This window comes from Anoplolepis gracilipes, chromosome 14, assembly GCF_047496725.1.
Source record: "Anoplolepis gracilipes chromosome 14, ASM4749672v1, whole genome shotgun sequence".
In the NCBI taxonomy this organism is placed as follows: Eukaryota; Metazoa; Arthropoda; class Insecta; order Hymenoptera; family Formicidae; genus Anoplolepis; species Anoplolepis gracilipes.
The window spans coordinates 4811949-4836214 of NC_132983.1; the positions used below are offsets into that span (position 1 = coordinate 4811949).

Genomic DNA, 24266 nt, shown 5'->3' on the forward strand with positions numbered 1-24266 from the left:
GTAGCACAGTGCCCACTAGTGTGAGTGAGACGCACCGATACGTTCTCCCTCACACTAATGGACACTGTGTCACCTGTGGTGCTTGCTGAAAAATTCCTATTGTCGCTACTGCGCCTTTAGTCTACGTTGGACGGTTGAACTAGATAGTTTGCTTGTCTATAATAAATTAATTGCGTATATACATGGCCGAATTAAAAAATGTAATGCGGAGTAGTGTAATATTTGTGACATACCGTATATTATGTCATTGAATATAAAATGACAAGAAACTTCGATAAACAATTGGATTATGGGCGACACGCATGTGAGTTTTTGCAGCCTCATGCGCGTTTTTTTGCATGTTAAATTGTATTATTTATTTTATATTAATAACCGCCGCACGCTTGTGTATGCGAGACGGAAGTAAAATTTTATTATTAAAATAGGACGTTGATTTCGATTACGATAATAGTGGAAATATTCGAGAAACATATCGGACGATCAGGGTGAACGCGCGCGAGATAGAGACGCTTCGTCTTGAACTTGACGAGACTCGTGACGATTGGTATCCTTGAATAATACGTCACGAGTCGCCGAAGGGCATCCGTGGCGAGTAGTTGAGTTTTGTAAGTGTCGAGAAAACGTCGAGTGATTTTCTCACGATTTTACGTTGATATTAAATAAAAGTGATCGATATTTGCTCGGTGCATGAATCGCGTTTAACAGAAATCTTGTCGAGTTTCCTCGGTTCCCCTTCGTCGAACGTCATCTTGGTGAGTAACGTGGTGAACCTCGTAGCATAATCGCATTTTCCTTAGTCGCCGAATAACCGCCATTAGATTGATTTCGAGAATACCGGGTGAGAAAAATATCGGGCGTTGTAATACGTCATATTACATGGAGAAATAATATTTTAGGATGGGGAATCAATCGGCTATACTTTATTCCTGGAATTGAATCGACGCGAAGCGAGGATATACGCAACGTAAACTTTCTCAATAGACACGTGTATCGCGAAGCGTTTTATTGCACAAAAACACGGAACTCGGATAATTCGCGGAGTTGAGGGGAAGGGCTGGGAAGGATGGAAACAAGCTCGTGTTATTTACAATAAACAAATCGCATCTACTGTGCTAAACCGAGTACACGTGCTTCGAGATATATTCCGTCGAAACTTCGCCGAGTGTTTTTGTCTCTATTTCTCGTAAGGCCCGTTTTTCCAACGTCGGTTAACTGTAACCTTGTTTAAACTATTCTCTTTCAGAATAAATTCAAGAGAAAAAACAAACATATAAATTATATAATTTAATTATTAATCATTCAAATTAAATAATAAAATAATTTAATAATATTTATTATTATATTTTTAATATTTTAATTTTCAATATTACAGTAATAATAATTATTATTTTTGATTATTAATTATTTAATTTATCATATAATTTGAATTGAGATTAAAGCTAGTCGATGTTTGAAAAACCGGCTCTTTGCTATTGACGTATAATAAATTTGTCGTATCTGCAAGATATCAAATGGCAATCGTCGAAATGTCACGCCAGCGTCACGAATATAAGTACATTTTTACCTTTGTTCGCTAGTTATTATGTATTCGTGAATTACGGGAATGACAAGAATAAATATCGGACCAAAGTATATGTATATCGCAGATGTGTGTGTCTTATGTGTCGCGAGTGAGAGTAAATAATATGACAAATGTATTGAATCGATCGCATCAGCATAAATATCGTCGGGAGTGCCGAATAAAAAGTGTCGGGCGATTGTCGAATTTTAAGTGCCGCGATTTTCGTGAGTAGTGATAATTGACTGATTCAGTTGCATGTGTGATGGATCATCATTACGATAATCAAAGGACAAAAAGACGAATAAGTTAGAGACGAAAAGAAACAGCAGAATTGCAGAACAGGTGAGTCTCTAATTAATTATAGATATATCATATTAATTAATATATGACGAGTTAATTTACGATTATGTAATAGTAAATATTGTTATTTTGAATATCAATATTATTTTGATTATCAATGAATATATTGATTGAAAAATATTTAATAATAATATGATAAAAATTATTTCTAAAATATAAATAAAAATTAAATGTATTTAATGTCACATATATTTATCAATTTTTATATTTATATATTGCGTTAGCAGATTAATAATTAATATATATATCGCGCATTAAATGTTACATCATAAAAAATGTATAGAATTTATTTTTAAGTTTTATAAAATGCAGATTAAAAAGTAAACAATTTGAGTACTGCATATCAAATACTATATATAAATGATGTTTATGAAACTGGTGTTTTACTTCGTAGAAAATCATTAATCATTGTTGAGAGTTCTAATTTTATTTTTAATATTTTTACAGTTACTATTTTTTTGTAACTTTTCTTGTCAGATTTTAAATGTTTGAAAGTTCTACAATAGCTCTATAAAAAGTTTTACATGTAAAAATTATTACAATTATTAATTAAACAAATTATGTATAATAGATCGCCCGAAACGCTGGTGTCGTAACACGAAATCTTGTTTAAAGTTGATAGAACAATCGAAGTACGACCATCGTTTCACCTCGGTACTTAAACATCCGGCATCTCCAGCGATCTAATTTATTTAATTAATATTCTAATAATTCTTACGCATATCGAATTTTCTCTAGAAATTAAAAGTGATCGTAGAATAATACAAAATCTCATTTAAAATCGAAATAGAACTACCGAAATACAATCAGTATTTAACTTCGATAGCTCGGTATTTATACGTCCGGCATCTCGAGTAATCTAATTTGTTTAATTAATATTCTAGTACTTTTTACGCATAGAATTTATTGTACAACTATTGTGAAACTCTCAAGCGCTTTACAGCTGAGAAGAAATGCTAAAAAAAAAATTCCTCGGAGGACAAAGTGAGACGCAGCATAAACTTGGTGTTAATTTGCTCCGAGCCATTTGTTTAATTTAATGGCCGAAACTTTGTTTAATTTATCAACTTTAGAACTATTAAAAATAAAGCCAGAACTCTCAACAGTTAATGAGTGAATATACTTTGATAAATGAAAATACTTTGCGGTATAGAACTCAAAAAGCTTAGACGAAATTCAATTCAGTTATATATAATATTTAATATAATTGTGAAACATAACTATATATATACATACACGAGGCTCGAAACCCATGATGTAAGAGGGACAGTGTTGAGTCGCCAACTGTCCTGGTGCCGTTGAATTCCAACATAGTATCTCGTCCCAAATTTCAGGACACCAACCTGAATAAAAAATCGCATTTAAATATTAGCGCATAAATAAATAAACGAAGGCATTTAAAGTAGCATATCTCGAGATTTTTATTTTTAGAATTTACAGATTCTATTTAGACTAAAGTTTTAATTAATTCACTTGGAGGAGAGAACGTTCGTAAATATCTCATATATATATATATATATATATATATATATATATATATATATATATATACACATATACAATACCTATTATTTTATTTTATCATTAATTTTGAATATCGCGCTTCGATAACTATGGAAAAATAATGCTTTTGTTCTTTGATGCATGATGATGCAATACATCTAGATCCGATTATATATATATATATATATATATATATGTATTTTCCTTTATATTATTGTGCTATGTCGAGCGAATCTATTGCCATGAGCGATCGGCAAGCGTAATTTGCTTATGGAAATTGTTCGCTAATCTCAAAGCTAAGTGAGAAATTTGCTTTTCCGGTTGAATCGTGCGGGAACAGGTTCAACGGCTTAGATCTATTAGGTAGACATGTGCGAATGAAATTGCATTTAGTCGTTTTCATATGTATATTGCGCGTTCGCATGCTCGTGTGTGCGAATGGCTACGCGGTGCAGCAGGATTACCGCATTTGCACGAAACAATGCCATATACTCTGTATTATCGAGGTTCATTATACGTGTACGCGACGTATTACAAACCCAGATGTACTGCATTCACCGATGCACTATTACGATATACAGGCTGCATCCTAAGTCGTGCGCAGCTTTCCGATAGGTGTCGGATATTCTAATAAGATTTGCACGCTGTTCGAAACTCCGAACCCGTAAAAGCCGAATTTCAATGAAACGTATGATGATAGCATAGAAATAAGAAGATAATTCGAGATGCAAACAGCGGTATTACTTTATTTATGTAGCTCTTTAATCGAGCTTTAAATGTTGATTACGTTTGTAGAAGAACGCTCTTGCTAAATTAAATAAATTATAAAGCATAAAATTCTACACGAAATTATATAAGTGGTTTAAAAAAATGTTTAAAAAAATGCATGACACTTTTGATACATTTTTGTAGAAAAATATTTGAGTAATAAAAAAGTTTGTTGGTTTGTCAAGTGCTACCTGCTTCAAAATCCTGGTAATAAATTATGCATAATGATAAAACTGAATTGTGTAAGAACGACAGATTATTAAGAGTTTAAAGTACTTTTAACTCTGGACATGACTGCGTAGACTACAATTTATTATATTGCGATGCTTTTTTCTTCGATCCTTTATTCTTTCAAGCTGCATTTAAATACTTTACTAATTATCCTTATTTCAACTTCAGTTATTCTAGAGTTAAATCGTTTCTGTCGGATGAATAGATAACTATGTTAAAATGCAAGGCTTTTAAAAAAAGGCTTTTACATTAAATATACTTGATTATCCTGTGTTATTTATTGAAAAGGATTTATATTGAAATCTGAAGTCATAAAATAATAAGATAATTAACATTAAATTAATAAAATTGTGTAACATAAGCGACAAAGCTATATGGTATATGTAACTTTCTATTGTACGAAGGCGTCAATAAACAAAATCCGTGAAACTCGTTTGGCTTCGCAATCGAATGTCGCTTGTGTAATTAGTGGCGGTGTATTGGCTTCACGTCTGATTTCGCTCGAATTGCTTAAACAAGCCGGCGTCGTGATGCGGGATTAATTGTGACATTAATTGCTCCGGAGACATTCTATAAGCGTTGTTTGTACACGCCTGTGTGTACACACGCGGAAACGCAAAATGTCAGCCGCGACACGTGTGAGCGCTTGATATTAGACCATATGCGTTGCACATATGCATCTCATCTCGGTCTTTCCTCTTTGCATTATGCAAATTTATCGCTTGAGTGAGTATTCGCTTTCAATTGTTTACTGCAAATTAATCAATCATTGCTTGCGAGGATAACATGAATTATTATTTTGTTTTTTGAAAACAAGAGCCAAAATGCATCTTGAACTTGCGATAAAAATAGAAAGAAAAATTTTGGACGTCTCACAATTTCTGACTCGTCATTGCAAAAATATTACCGGAAAATTTTTATAAATCGATACATATTTTAATTATTTATATGTATATATGTATATATGATTAAAATATTACAAAGCACACGCGCGCCATTTTCTTTCATTATATATTATTTAATAAACTGCAATATTAACAAATTCCAAATTAAAAAAAAAAATCTTCTGAAAATATGAAATTTTTGTCTAAAATGATAATATTAAATTAATTTACATAAATAGAGTTGATCAAACTACGATCAATTATATTTTTTATATTTTTTGAATGTGTTAAACTTTATGTGCAATGTTGGTCCAATCATGGAAATTAATTTACAGTCCAAAAAGACACAGTATAGATTTAATGTTTTTTTTTTAAAGAATGGATGTAAACATGATATAATTATTTAATTAAATGTTAACACTATAACATTTAATTTAAATAAATACAAATATCGTAGAAATATCGTTAATTGAGTGTACCTTGCTACTAAATAATTGAAAAATTAATATAATTATTTACAATTTTATTACTAATGGTGATTATATATTTGTATATTTGATTGTGTCATATTGTATTTCTATTATAATTACAATAATTTGCTTATTGTGTACTCATCTATAACTAATAGTAAAATTAATTAGAACACCCTATCCTTTGATAACGATCATAATTTATATTATTTTATAGGAACGATACGAGAGATCGGAACACATGCGAATGGAACGATTATAAATGATCTAACATGAAGCAGGCGCCTAATACGATAATTTAGGATCATTCGTGCATAGAATGGTAAGTTTTACTAAATGGATGCTTAATTGTGCTAACCGCGATACACAAAATCGTTTTCTCTCTTGAAATATTAATAGTATTTAACACGTGGCATTCGTTTCGCGCATCGTTTTCCCGAAATATATGATTTAAATATTATTCTGCTTACCTGCTCCCAATATATTTCCATGATTACAACGTTCGGATTCCGATTGCAATATTTTTATCATCAAGCTCTGGATCCGTTCGATCTCACCATTGCTCTGAAACGAATTCAATGCAAATATGAATTAATATTCATAATTATTATAAATCCTGATTGCACAGTTAGATTTTATAAAATGTCATTTTAAAGCTCGTATTTTAGTCAATAATCTCTGACTTTGCTCGTATTATCTTTTCGGAATTTATATATCTTAAATCTTCAGTTTGACAGTAACAAATATATGATCGTCCGGGGAGGAATACTTCAAGAAAATTTATCGATTAAGAGCTTGTAGAATGACAGAAAGCGCATATTATGTAATCTTTTACGATGTCTTTGGTAAATTTATACAAACTATAGTATAAAATACAGATAAAAATATTTGACTTTCATATGAAATAATGAATATACGGATAATGATAAAAATGACTTTAACAGACTCAAAAAATTTTACGGTATAACAAAACGCATAGATGATACATATTCGCACATTATTTCCAGTTTTACAAACAATTTAGATATCAAAATAATGAAGCAGGAAAAACGTAAAAATAATTGGTGTTGAAATGTATCCCAAATTTTTTTCCCGTTCTTTTTTAATTACACAATTTATATTCTTTTGCTTTTCTTTTAAAGTTTGAGTTTTTTTTTAATTACAAAAAGAGTAAAAAAAGCATGTATGTACATTTAGAAATAAAGTAAAAGAATAGAATGTAAGGGGAAGTTTCATTAGCTTTACTTACATTTACCGCAATTTAATTAATCCTTTGGCTCTATTTATATCATGGTTAAGAGAAAATTTTTAGTTAACCACTATTGGAGTTAAATGATTTTGCATAAAAGAAATAAGCTACGATGTTATTATGTTAATGAAAATAGGACGGTAAATGAAAAAAAAATTTGAAAGTTTTATTTTGAGATAAAAACTTACTGAAAGGACATTTACTGATAGAATTTTTGGATATATTGCTTAAATAAATAAGTATAGTATATAGATTGTAAAAAAATATGGCAACATTCAATAAACATTTAATCATATTTTTTTTCTTTGTTGTAGAAAAATAAATTGTGGACTTCCTCGAAAATACTATAACAGAAGATTACAATAAAAAAATAGAAAGACAAATACAATCGAAGGTATAACTTTGGCAAATTAAAAATCACAAAAGTTCATCAAACACTAAGCTTTCGTTTTTACATGAAAATAGGCTCGAGTTAACTTTCCGTACATTTTCACATTTTCACGATTTAATATAAAACAGTTTCGATATACAAATTAAATACAGAGATTTGAAATATTTGCGCGATAAACGGTATCTCCATTTAGAGCATGAAATTGTTTTATTTAACTTAACTTTTTTATTTCATATAAATTTTTTGTCTGAAATATGAAAAAAGTTGGTCACGTATCGAACATTGGCGAATTAATTTCCAGAATCAATGCATCTATTATTAACGTGAAGCTAATTGTAAGAGAGAGAGAGAGAGAGAGAGAGAGAGAGAAAGAGAAAAAATGTTTTAAATATTCTTCGATTCAGTATACGTATGTGTAAGTAGATACGGAAATTATAAACGAATAAAATAAATTCACGCTACACATTATATAATATAAATATTGGGAAATATCTTTGGATCGAAGTGAAATTGCTATAACAATATTACTTAACTGTAATGTCCCCTTTAGGATTAATTCATGTTCCTGTTGTAATAAATTCTCCCTCAGTCTTATCGTTATCGTTACTGTTAGCTTATACTTGTATGAACATTAGTTATTCGTTTTGTCAGGCCGTGGACATTTTGACTCTGCTTAAACTAGTTTCATGCTCATTGTAATATTAATTTATACCCAAGTCAAACATTTGTGTGTATTTTATGTTGCGATCTATATAAATTATATAAGTTATCGAAAAAGATTATATGACACGTGTGTGTATTTCGCTGCAAATGTCGGAATTAAAAATTTAAAGAAACTCCAATAAATTGCGTTAGTACTAATATATTGGCTAAAGAAAGATTATATTACTACTATATTAATACTATATTTCTTTATTTTGATAAAAAAAATTTTAATTTGGACTCAAATAATATTTGATATTATTTTACGTTACATTTACACTTTACACGCTACATCGGTACGCTTTTACTTTTTTTTTGTTGCAAGTTTTAAATTACCGAGTTGCGCATTACTCTACATTTGTAATAAAATGACTAAGCCATAAATGCGCATAGAAAGCTCTTCTTCGATTTTACTTTGCTCTTTCTCTTGTTGCATTTATTTTCTTTCTTCCGTCGTCACTTAGGCGATGCAACAACAGATTGTTCTATCAAAATTGATATTTTTTTTCACAAATTTTTATTATTTTCGTAATATTTTTATCAAGCAGCTTTAGCAAAAATTGTTGTCAACGATCAATAATCGAATCTGTTTTTGCAACGTGACTACCAATCATTAAAACTGCAAATTAATATGCAAAACAGCATCGTTAAATACATATATTATTAGACTATACGATGTTTCCTATAGAAATTAAATATCAATATCATATTCATGAATAATTTATATATTATATCAGAGCTTTATTTGAGTTGAAGAGTTTATCGTAATATAACATAACATATTATTAATTATTAACCATATTAATATTATTATTAATTTTTATAGATGATAATAACAGTTTATTTAAAAAGTTAGAAGAATTCTATTTGTTTTTTATATTAAATTGATATTATAAATATTCGTATTTACAAGTAATCTTAAGAAAGATAATTTGTTATCATTTATGATTATTTGTTTCGCGCGCTCGATTCGTGGAAATAAATTGGGAAACTTTCCAAACGGTTTCATAGTTCGCAACACATTTTTCCTCTCGTGTTCACCCTCCACGATACAGTGACGAGGCAATAAAATTGTTTATTTTCCTTCTGACTTTTCTACGTTACCGTAGCGCTCGATCTCGTAAAACGCAGCCTGCGCGGAAGATTATTCTAGGTCGCTTACTCAAAATAAATATATACTTTGCGAATAACATGTTACGACAATTTTTGCCGCATTTCTTTTTATCTTGCATCATGGCTCCTAAATTTGTGTTAATTCACTCCCATAACGATGGGGTGTAATTTCGGAATGCTAAAATCCCGTATAAAAGTTTCACTTTTCCGCCGATGAACCGGTGTAATTAATTCTTATAAAGGGATAATTGCATGTGGCGAGAATTATCGACAACAGATTCTTTTCTCGCTGAAATAATTGTACGATTCAACAATAAAAACTATTTTTTAACGTAGTATATATATATAGTGACTTACCACATGTTTTGAGAATTTAGAAAAAACATTATTTATAAATATATATATATATTATTTTTAAAAACATTAATTCTCTTTATATCTATTTAATAATAGAACACAAGCTATAAAAATCCTTCCTGATACATATTAGTTTTTTTTTAGTTTTTATTGTATATATTAAAAAATTGTATGCGCTCAACGAACCTTAACAAATTAAAAGAGAATTTTGCTGTTTTTTTTTTATGATTTGCAAGAAAGCAGCTTTGAGAAACATTTTATGTAAATCTAAATATCTTTCAGAATATGTTTTTTCCCGTCGTTTCATACAATATAAAAAGGACCTTTTCTCCGCAGTAATGATTTCATGGCAAAATTGTAATCTCAAGCTACATTTCTCTGCTTTATATCTCTTTTAGTATCTAAATACGCATATTTTATTGCAAGGAAATTTATTTATGTACTGACTTTCTGCGTATAATTTTATATTTGAACAAGTTATGCGTTTAAGTGCGAAATGCCAAACGCAATGCACTGGAAAAGTTGCACTTATATACTTTACTTGACGAGAGGGATATTTTTATACTTCCGTATAACTTACAAACGAGTTCTCATATCTCGCTACACATATTCGTAAACGAGCATTCGTAAATCGTGGGAAAACTGCTCTAGCAAATGTACGGTCATTTCGCACGGAAAGTTTCCTTATTGGACTCTGGATTTCGCTAAAGCTCGAACTCGAGCTCTTTCTGCTGAGAGGACGCTTATTGTCGCATTGTCGAGAAGATTTGAAACACGACGGCCATCAATAATGGCGATTATTGATATTTCGTGTCAGAGATTCCTCGTGTATGAAATATTGTTTTTTCCGATGTTCAAATTAGCTCTCTCTCTCTCTCTCTCTCTCTCTCTCTCTCTCTCTCTTTTTGTGGATATTCAATGCGGATATCCACAAAAAGAGTATTATTTTTTTGTATTATTCGTGAAATATATTATTGTAGCTTCATTTTTATTTAATGTAAGCAAGTTATAAAAATTTTAACTAAAAATACAGATTACTCTTGGAAAAGGAAAGAAAAACATATCCTGAAAATGTTTTCAAAAAGGTTTTTTTTCTCCAACATATGTTATATTGTAAAATATTTTTATAATAAACCGCATAAAGATATTTTTAATATATTCCACAGCAACAGTATAAAAGTACAGGGAATCGTACATGCTGTCGGGCTGTACAATATAATGCATCCCTCAAACCCTTGGGAAGAGCAAATGTATCGAGTGATACAGAGTTTTCCACGACTCATTCTCTTTAATTTTATTGCACATACAAATAAATAACGGCTATCAAATGTATTATGACATAAAATATAATTAACGATAGTATCTGTCCTAAGTGTATAAAAGTTTTCCGAGAAAAGAGGCGGTAGCCAGATTATTTATTTGTACGGGTTAAGAAGTTAGAAGGGATGAGTCACTCAATAACTCTTAATCTGAACTATTTTCCGAATACACGTAGGGATGATTCATATAATACGAAATCAGTGTGCACGGTTCTTTCAGAGATAAGTTTCTCCGGAAGTTTCAGAAAAATCTTCGTTGTTACGAAATTGACAATTTCTTGCGGGCAAGATTCGCTTTAATTTCGTTGAAAAGCACAGATTTTTGTGAATGCAACGGGTTGTTGTTTAAAGCGTGTTTGTCTTCACGCGGACAATCCGCATGCGAGAAATTGCAGAACACGTGTTGTCTTTTGCTGTTACTGTCTTAATAAGATAGCAATTTGTGATCTATGTAAAGCTTTCTCGTTAAACTCTCGTTAACGAGGGAAAAAATCTCTATTACGTATGCGCGTGCAAAAAATATGTTACATGAGCTCGGAAAAAGCTCGTTCGGGATTTACGTCTGCGTCGAAAGCACGCGGATATTATTAAAAGCGGACATCATAATAAATTGTCGATAATAAAGTATTATTATAATCAATAGCATTATGTTTCAAAATGTTTTTCAACAAATTTTTTTATTTCAACGTAATATTTGCGAAATGAAAATTCAAGGATAAAAAAATTTTTCAGGATTTGAATATTTTCTGAACAAGCGAGAATAAAGATGAGAGATTATTACTTATTAATTTTATTAATTTAAATACTTGAAACAATGTGATTACTGTTTTTAGTTTTATGCAAATAATTAAAACATTAAATAATTAAATTTGTATAAATGTTAAAGCTGAAATTTCTTTGACCTTTAATAATGTGTAATATATTACAATTATTGTTAAAGCAACATTAACTCTAACGTGACGTTAATAAAATGTCACTACAAATAATATCGTATTAAAACAATTTTGACATTGCATTAATGCAACTTTGATTTCGTCGAACAAAAGAGTGTGAGTTACCACGAGATGTAATAAAGTTGAAAATAGCATAATTATTACGATACAAACTGCTTCAAGCTTTCTTTGCATGAGATTTTCACGATAAATTGCATAATGACGTTTTATTCGTAGAGTAATTGCAATTGTCTCGATGATTAAACCAATTTCGTCAGACTACAAGCAAGCAAAGCCGTTTTTTTACAAGAAAATTTATAAATAAAAATTTCTTCTAGGAAATTATTTGCAAATTGTTTACGAATCATTACGTACAAGTGAAATAATTTATTATTGTGGAAGACTTTATTATTTGTTAGAAGAAAAAGCAATTTCAAAGATGTATTGAGATTTTTCAATATATATTTAACAATATATTTTAGGTATTATATATATATAAATTTTTCAAGCAAATTTAAAATTTGCAAAAAATTACTTAAAAAAATAAATTTAAATTAAAGTCATATTTTTTATTCTTATTATTAATCGGCATTATAAAACTTTGGTTTTTTTTTTTTGTAAATTTTGAATTTGCTTGAAAAACTTAGAAAGAAATCGAACAGAGATTTGAAGTAAATAAATTATATAGAATTATTTATTGAAACATTATTCAATAAAAAAATTATATAAATTATTCTCAAACTAAATTCAAAAGAAAATGACATAAAAGAGAAAATTGCTATAATTAGTCTTCAGTAGCTGCGCGCATTTCTTTCAAGCATCTCTACCTCAGGTTGTATTCAAAAGTTTTCAGAATTTCTGCTGCGGCAAAGAAATTCCAGAAAATAAAATTACGTAGGTGCATCGCGTGAAAGGCCATCTAAGAACTCGCGTCTGCAAATGTCGGCCTGGCTGGGCCCTTTCGGTATTTTTTACTGTACATGCCAAGAAAAACGTCGGCCAGTTTGCTGATAGCCTGCGATTAAGCTTTCAGTTTATTTAGAGAATATTATCTTTCCGCGAAGATTTATAGATATACTGGCAGAAGTATCTTTTCAGTAAATATTCCGGTGGTACAGATGCATGCAAATCGTAAGATCTCTAGATTCTCTTTCGTTGACATTGACAAACTGAAAGGTCAACTGGCGTTGAACACATGTCTGGCTTATGTTTGCATATTGACATATTATTATGACAATCAACGTTATAATTTTTATTAGAGAAGCAAATTAAATAAAATTCGTTACGAGTTAAAATCAATTGCTGCCCGTTTTATATTATGGCTATGCTAGTTTTTATTTATTTGTTTTTTTACCATTTCATAAGAATTCTCAAGATTGTTGTATCTGAAAAATTATCGAAAATGTGCACGACTTTTGTTATAACCAAAAGAGCCAAGAACGTTACGAAACCATAATTGAATCAACTATTATTTGTTTTGAAATCTAGTCATCAATTTCGAAATACGCGATCAAATTTCCTCTAAGTGACGCAAAACAGAATGGTATCGTAATTTAATTATTAGCATTTGATTCATCATTAGTACTACTGAAATACAGCGAAATTTATACCGATGTAAACTTAGCGTCCAGCTTTATGAAAAATAAAAATTAATTATGTAGTTAATAATATAGTCCATTGTACTTTGTTTATATTACACTTTATTTTATTTGTATACCAATTGGTCATTTTGCCATATTTTAAAAAATAGTAGATTTATCGTTTTAGTTTTAACGCAAAAAATTGCCATATTTTCAAATCCTTTGAGATACAAATAAAATGAAGAGATATAAACGGATGCAAAGGATTTTCTATCAAATTCCATTTGATGTTTTGCACTATCTTAAAAAATAGTAGATGTATCATTTTAGTCGAGTTACTATTTCAACGTTAAGTATGTTTTAAAAATTAAAAAATGCCGTACTTCTGAACTCTTTGAAGTACAAAATGCAACAGAATAAAAAGAAACTAAAAGGTACAAACGAGTAAAAATAAATAATCTTTCGAATAGTGTTAATGAAATTAAATATCTTAAAGTTGGATGTCGACTATTTTTTAATCACTTTGTGCATTTTTATTCTTAGCTAAAAATGAAATTAACTACAGTATAAACAGGTAAATACTAACAATAATGATAAACGGATTATATTATTAATTTTTGTTTTTTATAAAGTTGGATGCCAAGTTCACATCGGTGAAATTTATGACATGTTTATTTTTTTATTTACAGTTTAGTGACCAATATGAGAATATTAGAATAAAAATGAAAAAAAGAAGAATGTATAAAAAAATTTTAAAATAAAAAGAAAAGAAATATATTTAATATTGTAGTTTTATTTACTTTTTGTATTTTGTTAAAATAGATTCATACAATTATATTAAAACTAGAAAAGTAATCAAAATTAAATTATATAATTTGATTCAAATTGCAATAAAATAATTTATTCTGTTTTCTTGCTTCCAACTTAAAAAAATAAATTTGCTTTAGAGACAGAAGACAAAATCAATAAATGTCAAAATTATTTTATATTATATTTAAAGTGTGAATTACCATTAGTATGCAATTATTACACAAGTATTTAATATAATTAGTATTACTTACGTGCGTTGCCATGGTGGCTTCTTGGATTATTGTTCGTGTGTTCTCCTCTCGTAGCTGCGTTTCTTTCGACTCTCAGAATGATCCGTTCTAAAACATATCGCGCATTTATTAATTAATCATTGATATCGCCCGGTATTCCCAGTATAGTGGGGGAACACGTTGTTTTTGTTTTCATAATCACTTTATAATTATTCCGCCATGTTAACGCAAAGTCAGTCATTTTAATCATTTCGGAGAATTTTTGTTATTAAATTTTTTTATTATTAATTGTATCATGTCCACATTAATTATTTTATCATGTTGTCAACTTGTTATGAGCTTACGCGATAGAAAATATATCGATTATTTTTCCGACATATGAAGAGAACATTTTGATTTTGCTTTCACCTTTTGTGCAGTATAACCGAAAAAAATTGGTTATTATTAGTTACATAATTCGATATATTGCACTGCGTCATTGAACGGTATTTTGATGAAAAAATCACGCATCGTCAGATTGATGATAAATATTGACTCGATGCAAAAGCGATCTTTCACATCGATGTTTTTACAAATAAACGTTAATGCAACTGTACAGCATCAATAATATTTGTTATGACGCGCGCATGTTTTCCAATAATATAGATAGACATTGTTAACTTTCTTTTTCTGCTTGTTACCAAAATGGATTAATATTGTAAAAACTTATTGCAAAAATACGAAAATTATTTAAATCGCTTGATATAATAGAAATTAATTACGCTATTAATTATTGTTTATTATAATTATTAGTACATAAGCTGTACGAAAGGATTTATTACGAAAATAATCGTTCAAAGGTTGGGCCGATGAAATATCGGACGAAGAACTAATCAACGAAATCTCGAATTGGTGATGATAGCCAGAATAGCCTGACGCGCCTTTATTTGTTCGCTTAATTAGCTGTGTACCGTGTATTAGTAGGTCAGACAATACTTCTTCTTCTTTCACGATATTGCGCCCTGCAGTCTATTATCCGGATACGATAATCATTAGTGACGATCGATCAGCAACTTAAGACAACAGGAATTTCGCGAAATTTGTTCGAAGAACCGATAAAGATATCGAAAGATCCATTATAAGATTATACTATCCCTACTACTAATTTGATATAAGTAATGGATATGATATCGCTCGAAAATAAATAAATGAACAAATTGGAATAAGGATCGCGATTAAATCAAGAAAAAATACTCATTTGGAAGTGATTTCTATTTAAGCTCAATTTTATTTAAAAAGCTTGAATATTAATATACGATTGTTTTTTTATTCAACAAAATAAAAGGCTATAATACACACTGCAGTCTTTGAAAATTTGACATTAAATGCGAATAATTGATCATTTACCACCATTCAATCGTAATTGTTACATTCGCGAATTTATGAGCAATATCGATTTAGAACATTGCTGATACATTGATGTTTTCAGCAAATTAATATGCATATGAATGCATAGTAACTTCACATAGTACATTAATACGAGGCTATCAAGGGTCATCAGCGGTCGATTAAAAGCAGCATACCGTAGTAAATGATCATGTGCAAGGGAGATTCGTCGATTATGTCTTTATTCCGTATTGTGAGCGAATTTAAATGGCAAGGATACGCTAGACAAACGTCACATTATCTGTTACATATGTCCCCAAATGGTTATCTTTGTGACACACTGTTAAACATTGTATCGAATTTGACAGGTTTGATAGAATCGATTGGCATTGACTCAACCAGCACGTTAGCTCGAATAGTAGATCACAAATTGTACGTATATGTATATGTATGTACATACGTCAAGGTTGATCGGAAAAATCCAGTGAGTAGAGAAACCCATGATAAACGTTCCGGTTTTTATTGTTCCGGATTTTATCCAATGGAATAAACTGACAAAAACTATATAAAAATAACTAACATGTAACACTATAATATATTTATATAATTTTATGTAAAAAAGATATTTTTGGTTTAATTAATAAATCATATTAATTACTATAGTTTAAAAAATGCAATTAATATAATAAAATCTTTTTAATTCAAAAGTAATATATGAAATTTTTAAAACGAAAACTTTGTAGATATAAATATTACTGAATTTTATATTAATTTTAGTTTAATAAAAAATGTGATAATATATAAATTAAAAATATGATAGTATAATAAATTAAAAATTTATATCACTATCAAATATGATTTGCTTATCTTTCAACATCTTCATAAAAAATTAATTTATTTACTACCTTGATTCCTCATCTATTACGAATTTTATGTTAATAAGGATAAAGTTTAAATTAGAAAACATACAATTGACGAATATAGATAAAAAGATTTTCTATTTATTTTAATATTTTTTTTATAGAAATGATCAATTTTTGCCGATTTTTTCCGCAAAATACCAGTTTTTATTTTAGCCAAAAAATATGAAACTTTGAATGTATATATGTACATACATACATCTCAAATCATGTTAAATTAAATTTTTTGTGTGACAACTGTTGCTTTGTAATATAATAAGCATAGTATAATTTAAATTTTTGTTTAAAAATATTTGTAAGGTGATATATATATATATATGAAATATCTTTTATTTATTTTTATTAATCTTCTTCTTCTGTTAATCTTCTTAAAAATGTTATACTTTCTTTGTTATCTATGATAAGAGTTTTTTATTTCTATTAATCTTCTCCTATTAATCTTCTTAAAAATAATCAACTTTCTCTGTTATCTACGATAACATGATCAAAGTTTAGCAGGAATCGTATTTACGAAAAAATCCATATAACTACTCGCGCGTTTCGCGCGTGAGCTTTTTTTGCGTCTTATCGGTCCATAGTCACGTGTTTTTCGACGCACGATCACGATTGAAATAGATCAGCGCTTATTGCGAGTGTGAGAATCTCGAGAGGCGTTCGAGTGCCGCAAACACTCGAGGGATGTTCCGCAAAACTTCCGGCTACCGGCAACGAAAACATTCCACGTGTTAGTTAACGGCACACGTGTTCATATTAAATTAACATAGGCGCAATTTGCTGAGCTAGAATGATGATAAAGTTAACAGCGTGAACGGTCAAATAATTAAAGAGAAATCCTTATCATGCCAAGACGGCGTTTAGAAAATCAATTACATATACCGTCGCCAGGGATTATTCATGATTTCTTAATAAGTTCTAAGTGAAATCATGCGAAATTATTAAGACTAATTCTAGCGAAAAATCAATCCAGGATTTTCAGTATGTTTTGATACGACAGAATACGCTTCTTTTTTTATTTTTAATTTTTATATATGATTTATATGCAATAAAAAGGACAAATTATATATATTGTGAAATTTTTGCATTTTAGAATTAATTTGTCGTTCTTCATTATTACGAATGTTTGAATTTGTCGATTTTAATTTTAACATCCAATTTTTTGTCCAATTTTTCTTTACAAACAATTTTTTTAAATATAAAATCCAGAGACATTTTTTATCGTGAATATTATAATTAATTATAAAATAATTTTGTGATGTAATATACGGAAATAGAGTATACACTAGAGTACCAATTGCATTTAATTAAATGTTACAGTGTCCGTGGAAGATATTGCAGAATATATGAACTGCATGGAATGTTCATGTACTTTCCAGTATTACATCTTTGAAAACGGTTATGCACTTCTAAGAACAATATAAAGAGAAATTATCTTTACAGTGTTATAATACTTGTCGCTCTGTATCAGATTGCAATTAAAGTTCCTGGCCAAAATTGAATTTTCTTCAGATATATTTTCAAGCGGTTCAACTCTATCGCGTATTTTTTATGCTCTACTTTGTATCGTTAAATATGCGGTATTTCGTTCGCTTTACGCTTCATTTAATTTACGCGAAAATATTGGCTTCTCCTTTGATGTTAAGGACAAAGACGCTCGACAGTTCAGTACATAATCCCTTTAGCTTTTAAGTACTCACATTCGATGTTCTCTAATGAATATTCACACATGTTGCCGATATTTTCATGGTGGAAAAATACTTTGTTACAAAGTAAGGCAATGTTCTAATTGCATTACATACAATAACAGACATTCTGAATAATCTATCTTTGTGTATGAGATGAAACTTTGTGTACATTTTATCGAAGACTCTCGCCGAGTAAGTTCATTAGTATAATCCGAAATAGTAGGAAAACGAGCTGTCGATCGATCTCGTGAAACAAAAGCAAACCTTGGCCTTAACATCACGCCATCGATCATTGCTAATTGGTTTATTTCATCAAGTTTAGTCTCACAATTAATACATGCTGACGTTAATAAAGGTGTGTCGTTGTTTTAATGAGATGACGTATACAGTACTTCAGAAAATTATACCTGGGATTAGTTATTTGTTTTTTTATGAAGATAATAATAAATATGTAATTCTTTTCTAAAAAAATTTTTTACACACACACACACATATATATATATATATATATATATATATATATAATATAATTAAAAAAAGTAAATACCTTTTATCAGAAAAAACACGTGACGATCAATGATACATTTCGCGCGAATTTTACTTTAACGTGACAAACACAATATTACACATGATCGCGACTAAGGCAAACGGCTGACTGTGCTTACGCGATACATTTTCTTACAGATCAGCTAAAATCTCTCAAAGAGAAATACGCAACGAACTCGCGTGCGAATTAACTTTGATATAACGAACACAATTTCCCGCGCAATCGGCCGACTTTGCCCTCGGCGATGCATTTTCGTATATAGCTTTGCTAGAAATATCATAGAGACATGCGGCGATAATTAATATAGCTTTTAATTATAGTCAGATTCGCGCGGTTAGGTCGCATATTCTGCTTCGAGCTTTTAAGTGAACAAGCTCTTCTGCGGAGCAGACTGGAAGGCGAAGTCGAGTGTTTCTACTAATTTGTTAGTAAATTAGTTAAATATCTAAATTTTGGTAGCAAATTATATATAATATATATATATATATATATATATATATATATATATATATTGTATATTATGTATTTTGTATGTTCTTGGTATTTTTCTATATTATTCATATTTTTGTATAATCTTGATATTATTTTGTATTCGTGATATTTTTTTGGCATACAATAAGATATTTTGCTACCAGAATGTAACATTTTTAATAGCAATAATTATTAAAATTTATCATTATTATTGTTAGTATTTTAAATATTAAAAATAAAAATTTCTGTTTGAGGATCTGGTACACGATTCAACATTTTAAAACAGGTGGTTTATTGAAAGTTTGTCATTTGAGTTGTATGCACTCGCGTCCACGTGACTTTGTTTCATTTGTATTTACTGGTTGGTTCGTGAAAGCTTTGTATTATTTTTGGTATTTCCAAATAAATTAAAATTGAAATAAACCTTGTGACATAAAATAACATATAAAGAGAATAAGATGGCATAAATATTAAAAATAAAGGTAAAACTAATATCAAAATAAACATAAAAATAAAATTAACATTAAATATTAAAAAACCCGAAATTTAAAATAAAAAATTAAAATTAAAATCGAGATATATTTGGTTGTAGCTCACAATAAACTTTAATTATATTTAATGAATTCCACTTTACTTCATTTCTACTTTATGATTCAAATTGTAATCCGATAAACTTTTAAACATCTCGGTAATCCAACAGATAATTGTATTAACTAGTACGTAGTAATTAGTTAAAAGCTTGTCTCTTTGATATCTTTCTTCTCTCTTTTTGCATTATTTCTTTTCTTTCTGATCTTATCTTTTCCTCTTTTTTTTCTTTTCTTCTCGTATTCTATAATTTCCATTAAACTGCAATCTTTTCCATCTTTATTCTTCTATATTAATATTTTATTTTTTATCGCTTCATATACTCTTTAGACGTGTATCGTATTTTTTCCTTTTTTTCATATTTACATATTTTTCTTGTCCCTTCAGATTGCCTTCTCCTCATTTTAATCCCACATCTATTTTTGGCTATCAAACTTATGTCTTTCTTTTTCTGTTTTCTCGTAGATATATGGAGGCCTCTTCTGATATTATCTTTATGAAGGCTATGGTGTATTTAGATTCTTTTATTTTCTTTCTTCTTTTTATTTTTTCTTTTCTTCCTATTCTTTTAATTATCCCCTGCATTATTTTCTTTCTTCTTTTTATTTCCTCTTTCCAACTCCGCCTTGCTTATATCCGCCTTTTCCATTTACTCTCCTCAGATTAACCTTCATTGAAAATTTCTTCATATTTGTTTCCATTCCATATATATCTCGTATTACGTGTCTAACATTGCGGCGAACTTGTGGCATGCCAGATTGTTCGAAACTATTTGTACATTGTTTAAATGTCCGACATAGAGCACCGTTTTAACAATAATAGTTGATTGAAAGCCAAGCAATTAGTGCCAACTTCTCTTGATTAATTCTCTTTAGGTATTACGACTTACTAGTGATAGGACTTATCAGTTTTTAAATTCCTCATGTTTCTGGCGTAGAGTTTACTCCTTGTAATATTCTAAGATGACCCCTTTTCCTAGTCATCCTTTGGTTGTTTTCGACTGAATATATGTTGACGAATCATTAGTTTTTACTTCAGGAAATTAATTAGCGTAATATGATGAATGTGTGTTTGCATTAAAATTTAAAACTGTATATAAGTATAGCATGATTTATGTTACAATGTTTTAAGACATTTTTTAAAATAGTAGACATAATACAATAAACAAAATATTTATTATAGTAAAAAAAAATATTTTAATAAGATAGACATTTTATTGCACGTAATAGATGAGCAAAATTATTCGTAAATGCTTTTTAAATTCTGGTGAGATATAATATTACATTAGATACGATTTAATTGAAATATAAAGTGACGCTGAGACTTTTATAGGACAATGACTTTAGTGTTTCATGTTTCAAATTTAACTGTATCTAATATATAATATTACACATCTCCATACAAAAGTTAAAATAGTAACAAGTTTTGAATCGCGTACCAAAAAAAATTTTGGATTAACTCTCACGTTGAAATGTTTTTCATACTTATTTCCACTTTATATATATATATATATATATATGTCGCGTTACTTGTCTAACATCGCCGCACGTCAGACTGTTTGAAACTATTCGTATATATTATTCGTGATCCGACATCGGGCGCCGTTTAAACGCGACTGCCTTCCTGAGACATATCATCTCTACATTGTCGGATCTTACGCATGTCCGTCCGATTTCTGACTCCCTCTTCCTCTCTTTTGCGCAACCCCATCATCGGTGCTCGCTCCGTTCGAGGGTTTTCCTCGTTGCACTCGTATATGCACCTCTTGTGCGCCTGTCGACTCGCGTGAATCCCCACCAACTGTTGCTTTCGAAGATATATAAGGTAGCTTCGAAATAACAGTGCGAAACAAAATTTCGTCAATCTAATTACTAGTTCGTTGATTCTCCTTGAATTATTAATTATTTTTCTACATTTTTATTGATATAGTTTGTATTTGTATTTTTCTTTTTCAAGTGAAAAATTTAATATTTTCCCTCTCGAGTGTCTGTATATTTCGTTATTGATTGTTAGTTAAAGTGGCAATTGACTGTAAATTGACAATTAATAGATGAAAACTGATTCCTAGTTTTTTTTACATATGATATTTATTATATAATCTAAATATAGAAAATTTATCATATAATCTAGAAAAATTAAAATATAAATGAAATTAAATATAAATGAAATTAACTCAATTAACCCAATTAATGAATATAAATTAAATTAAAGTTTATACAACTATACTTTCAAAGAATTTTATATGCGAGACGTAGTAAATAATAATTTACTATCATAGAAAGTTTAAAATACTGTTTACAATAAAGTCACGCGATGAGTTAGACACGCACAGACATCAACTTATGCTTTACTCGGTAATATATATCCCCAGTGGTCTATTTTGAATGATATGATATATAATCCAGAAAAATAAAAATAATAAATAAAATTACACAAAGTTTATACACTTATATTTTCAAAGAATTTTCTAGACGAGATAAATAATAATTTATTTTTAATAATTTAATTTAATTGATTATATGTTGAATTGATACCTATGTTTTTATAAAGATATTATTATTAATCCTTCAGTCATCATGCTATTTATCCTAACAAGAATCGTTGCATGTGTAGGTTTTAAGAAACTTCAATATAAAAAAATCAATTTATCTTTTTCGCAAACTGAACGATGCATCACTTCGAGAACTTCAAACTTTGCCGGAAAGGTATTGAAAAGGTCAAACAGTTTGTACTTTGACCAGAAGTTTGTACTTTGTTAGGAAGGATCCCATCCGTGATAACTGAAGAGTTAATGATTAATAGCCTTATCATTGGCTCTTTATTTCAATTTTTATCTGCATGATTACAACAAATATATATATATATATATATATATATATATCATGTATTAATTTGTACTTATATAGGATTAATGCATTTTTAAATGTACATTTTTTACATTTTAATAATATATTTTGGATATGTTGTTTATATATATTTTTGATATTTTTTAAATATATATTTACTGTTATGAAATAGTATCACCCCTTCATGTTACGAAGCAAACTTGAGCTTTCATATTCTTGTCATACTATAATAATGGTATATTTTTGATATATATTAGTACATTTTTGGTATATCGTTTGGCATATTTTTTCTTAACTGTTCAAAGTTTTTTGTATTTAGTTACACTAAATAATACGTCAGTCTTCGAATAATAAGCAAAATTTTTTTCTTAAAAATATTGGCGGAATAACTTTTTAATCATAAATTAATAAAAATCTTTGTTTTTTATAAATTAAATATTATTGATACAAGAAATAATGTAAAAATAAAGTATTTTAATTTTATTATATTAATATAGTTTTTAGTTGCATATAAATTTCTCTTTTTGCATTGTCCACGTAAAATTTTTTTTTTTTTTTTTTTTTTTTTAGCTGAAATAATTATTAACTTTCCAAATATATTATAAAAAATTTTTTCTTGTGCTATATAGTTAGAAAATAATATACATAGATACAAGCGCAGACAAAATATTATTTATATATAAAAAATTAAAATAACAATTTAATTATTTACGTATTATTATCATATTATTATCATATTACACATTGTGGTTCATTCTTGTCGTGAACATTATTAGTTTCATGTCAGATGGATCGAATGTTTCATTTGAGACGAAGAATAGTGTCACTCCTTCATGTTACATGTAACACGAAGCAGAGCTTAGCTTTCATATTCTTGCCATACACAACAGTAATTTTTCTTATACAAATATTGACATCGCATCTGTGAAACAACGATGCAAAATAAGAGTTTACATTTAATGAATTTTAAATAATTTGACGCAAATGTTTTATATACGAATAGCATAACATTATACACACACATATATATATATATATATATATATATGTGTGTGTGTATGTAGAATGTTACACATATCTGTAATATTACACGTCCACGTATCAAATAAGTGAATTATTGAGAGAGTCAATGAGATCGACAATTAAATCGCAAACTCGCCGATAAATCTCGTGTAAAACACTATTTTTTTTATTTTCTCTAGTTTCCTTGCTTATTGATTTTTACTTCCGTTCCACGTGATTTGCATTACGGAGCGTTCCGCGTGATATCGTTTGTTAAATGAATTTTCCGTTCTAATTTCTTGTTTTCTTAAAATACTTTACGACGCAAATGAAAAGTTCTTGGCCAATTACGAGTATATTGATTTGTCGACGAGAAGAAATACTA

General features: G+C 29.0%; 1 protein-coding gene and 1 long non-coding RNA gene across 7 annotated transcripts in view; one reads left to right on the plus strand and one right to left on the minus strand.

The window, feature by feature from the left end:
- Positions 1-24266, minus strand: part of LOC140673064 (secretin receptor) — a 39287-nt gene that overhangs the window by 7591 nt on the left and 7430 nt on the right. For 2 of the 6 annotated variants that reach the window (XM_072905667.1, XM_072905665.1), the window contains exons 2-4: positions 14482-14568; positions 6248-6341; positions 3158-3264 (exon numbers count right to left, since the gene is read on the minus strand). In XM_072905667.1, the coding sequence (XP_072761768.1) occupies positions 3158-3264; positions 6248-6341; positions 14482-14493 (213 nt within the window). In that variant the 5' untranslated portion in view covers positions 14494-14568. Of the gene's footprint in view, positions 1-3157; positions 3265-6247; positions 6342-14481; positions 14569-18974; positions 19149-21471; positions 21675-24266 lie in introns of those variants that run through there. The other 4 variants (XM_072905666.1, XM_072905664.1, XM_072905668.1 and 1 more) reach the window with 4 other exon arrangements.
- Positions 312-10486, plus strand: LOC140673073 (uncharacterized). Its single transcript, XR_012047995.1, has 4 exons — positions 312-752; positions 1244-1903; positions 5995-6099; positions 7341-10486. It is a non-coding gene; the product is annotated as an uncharacterized lncRNA (long non-coding RNA).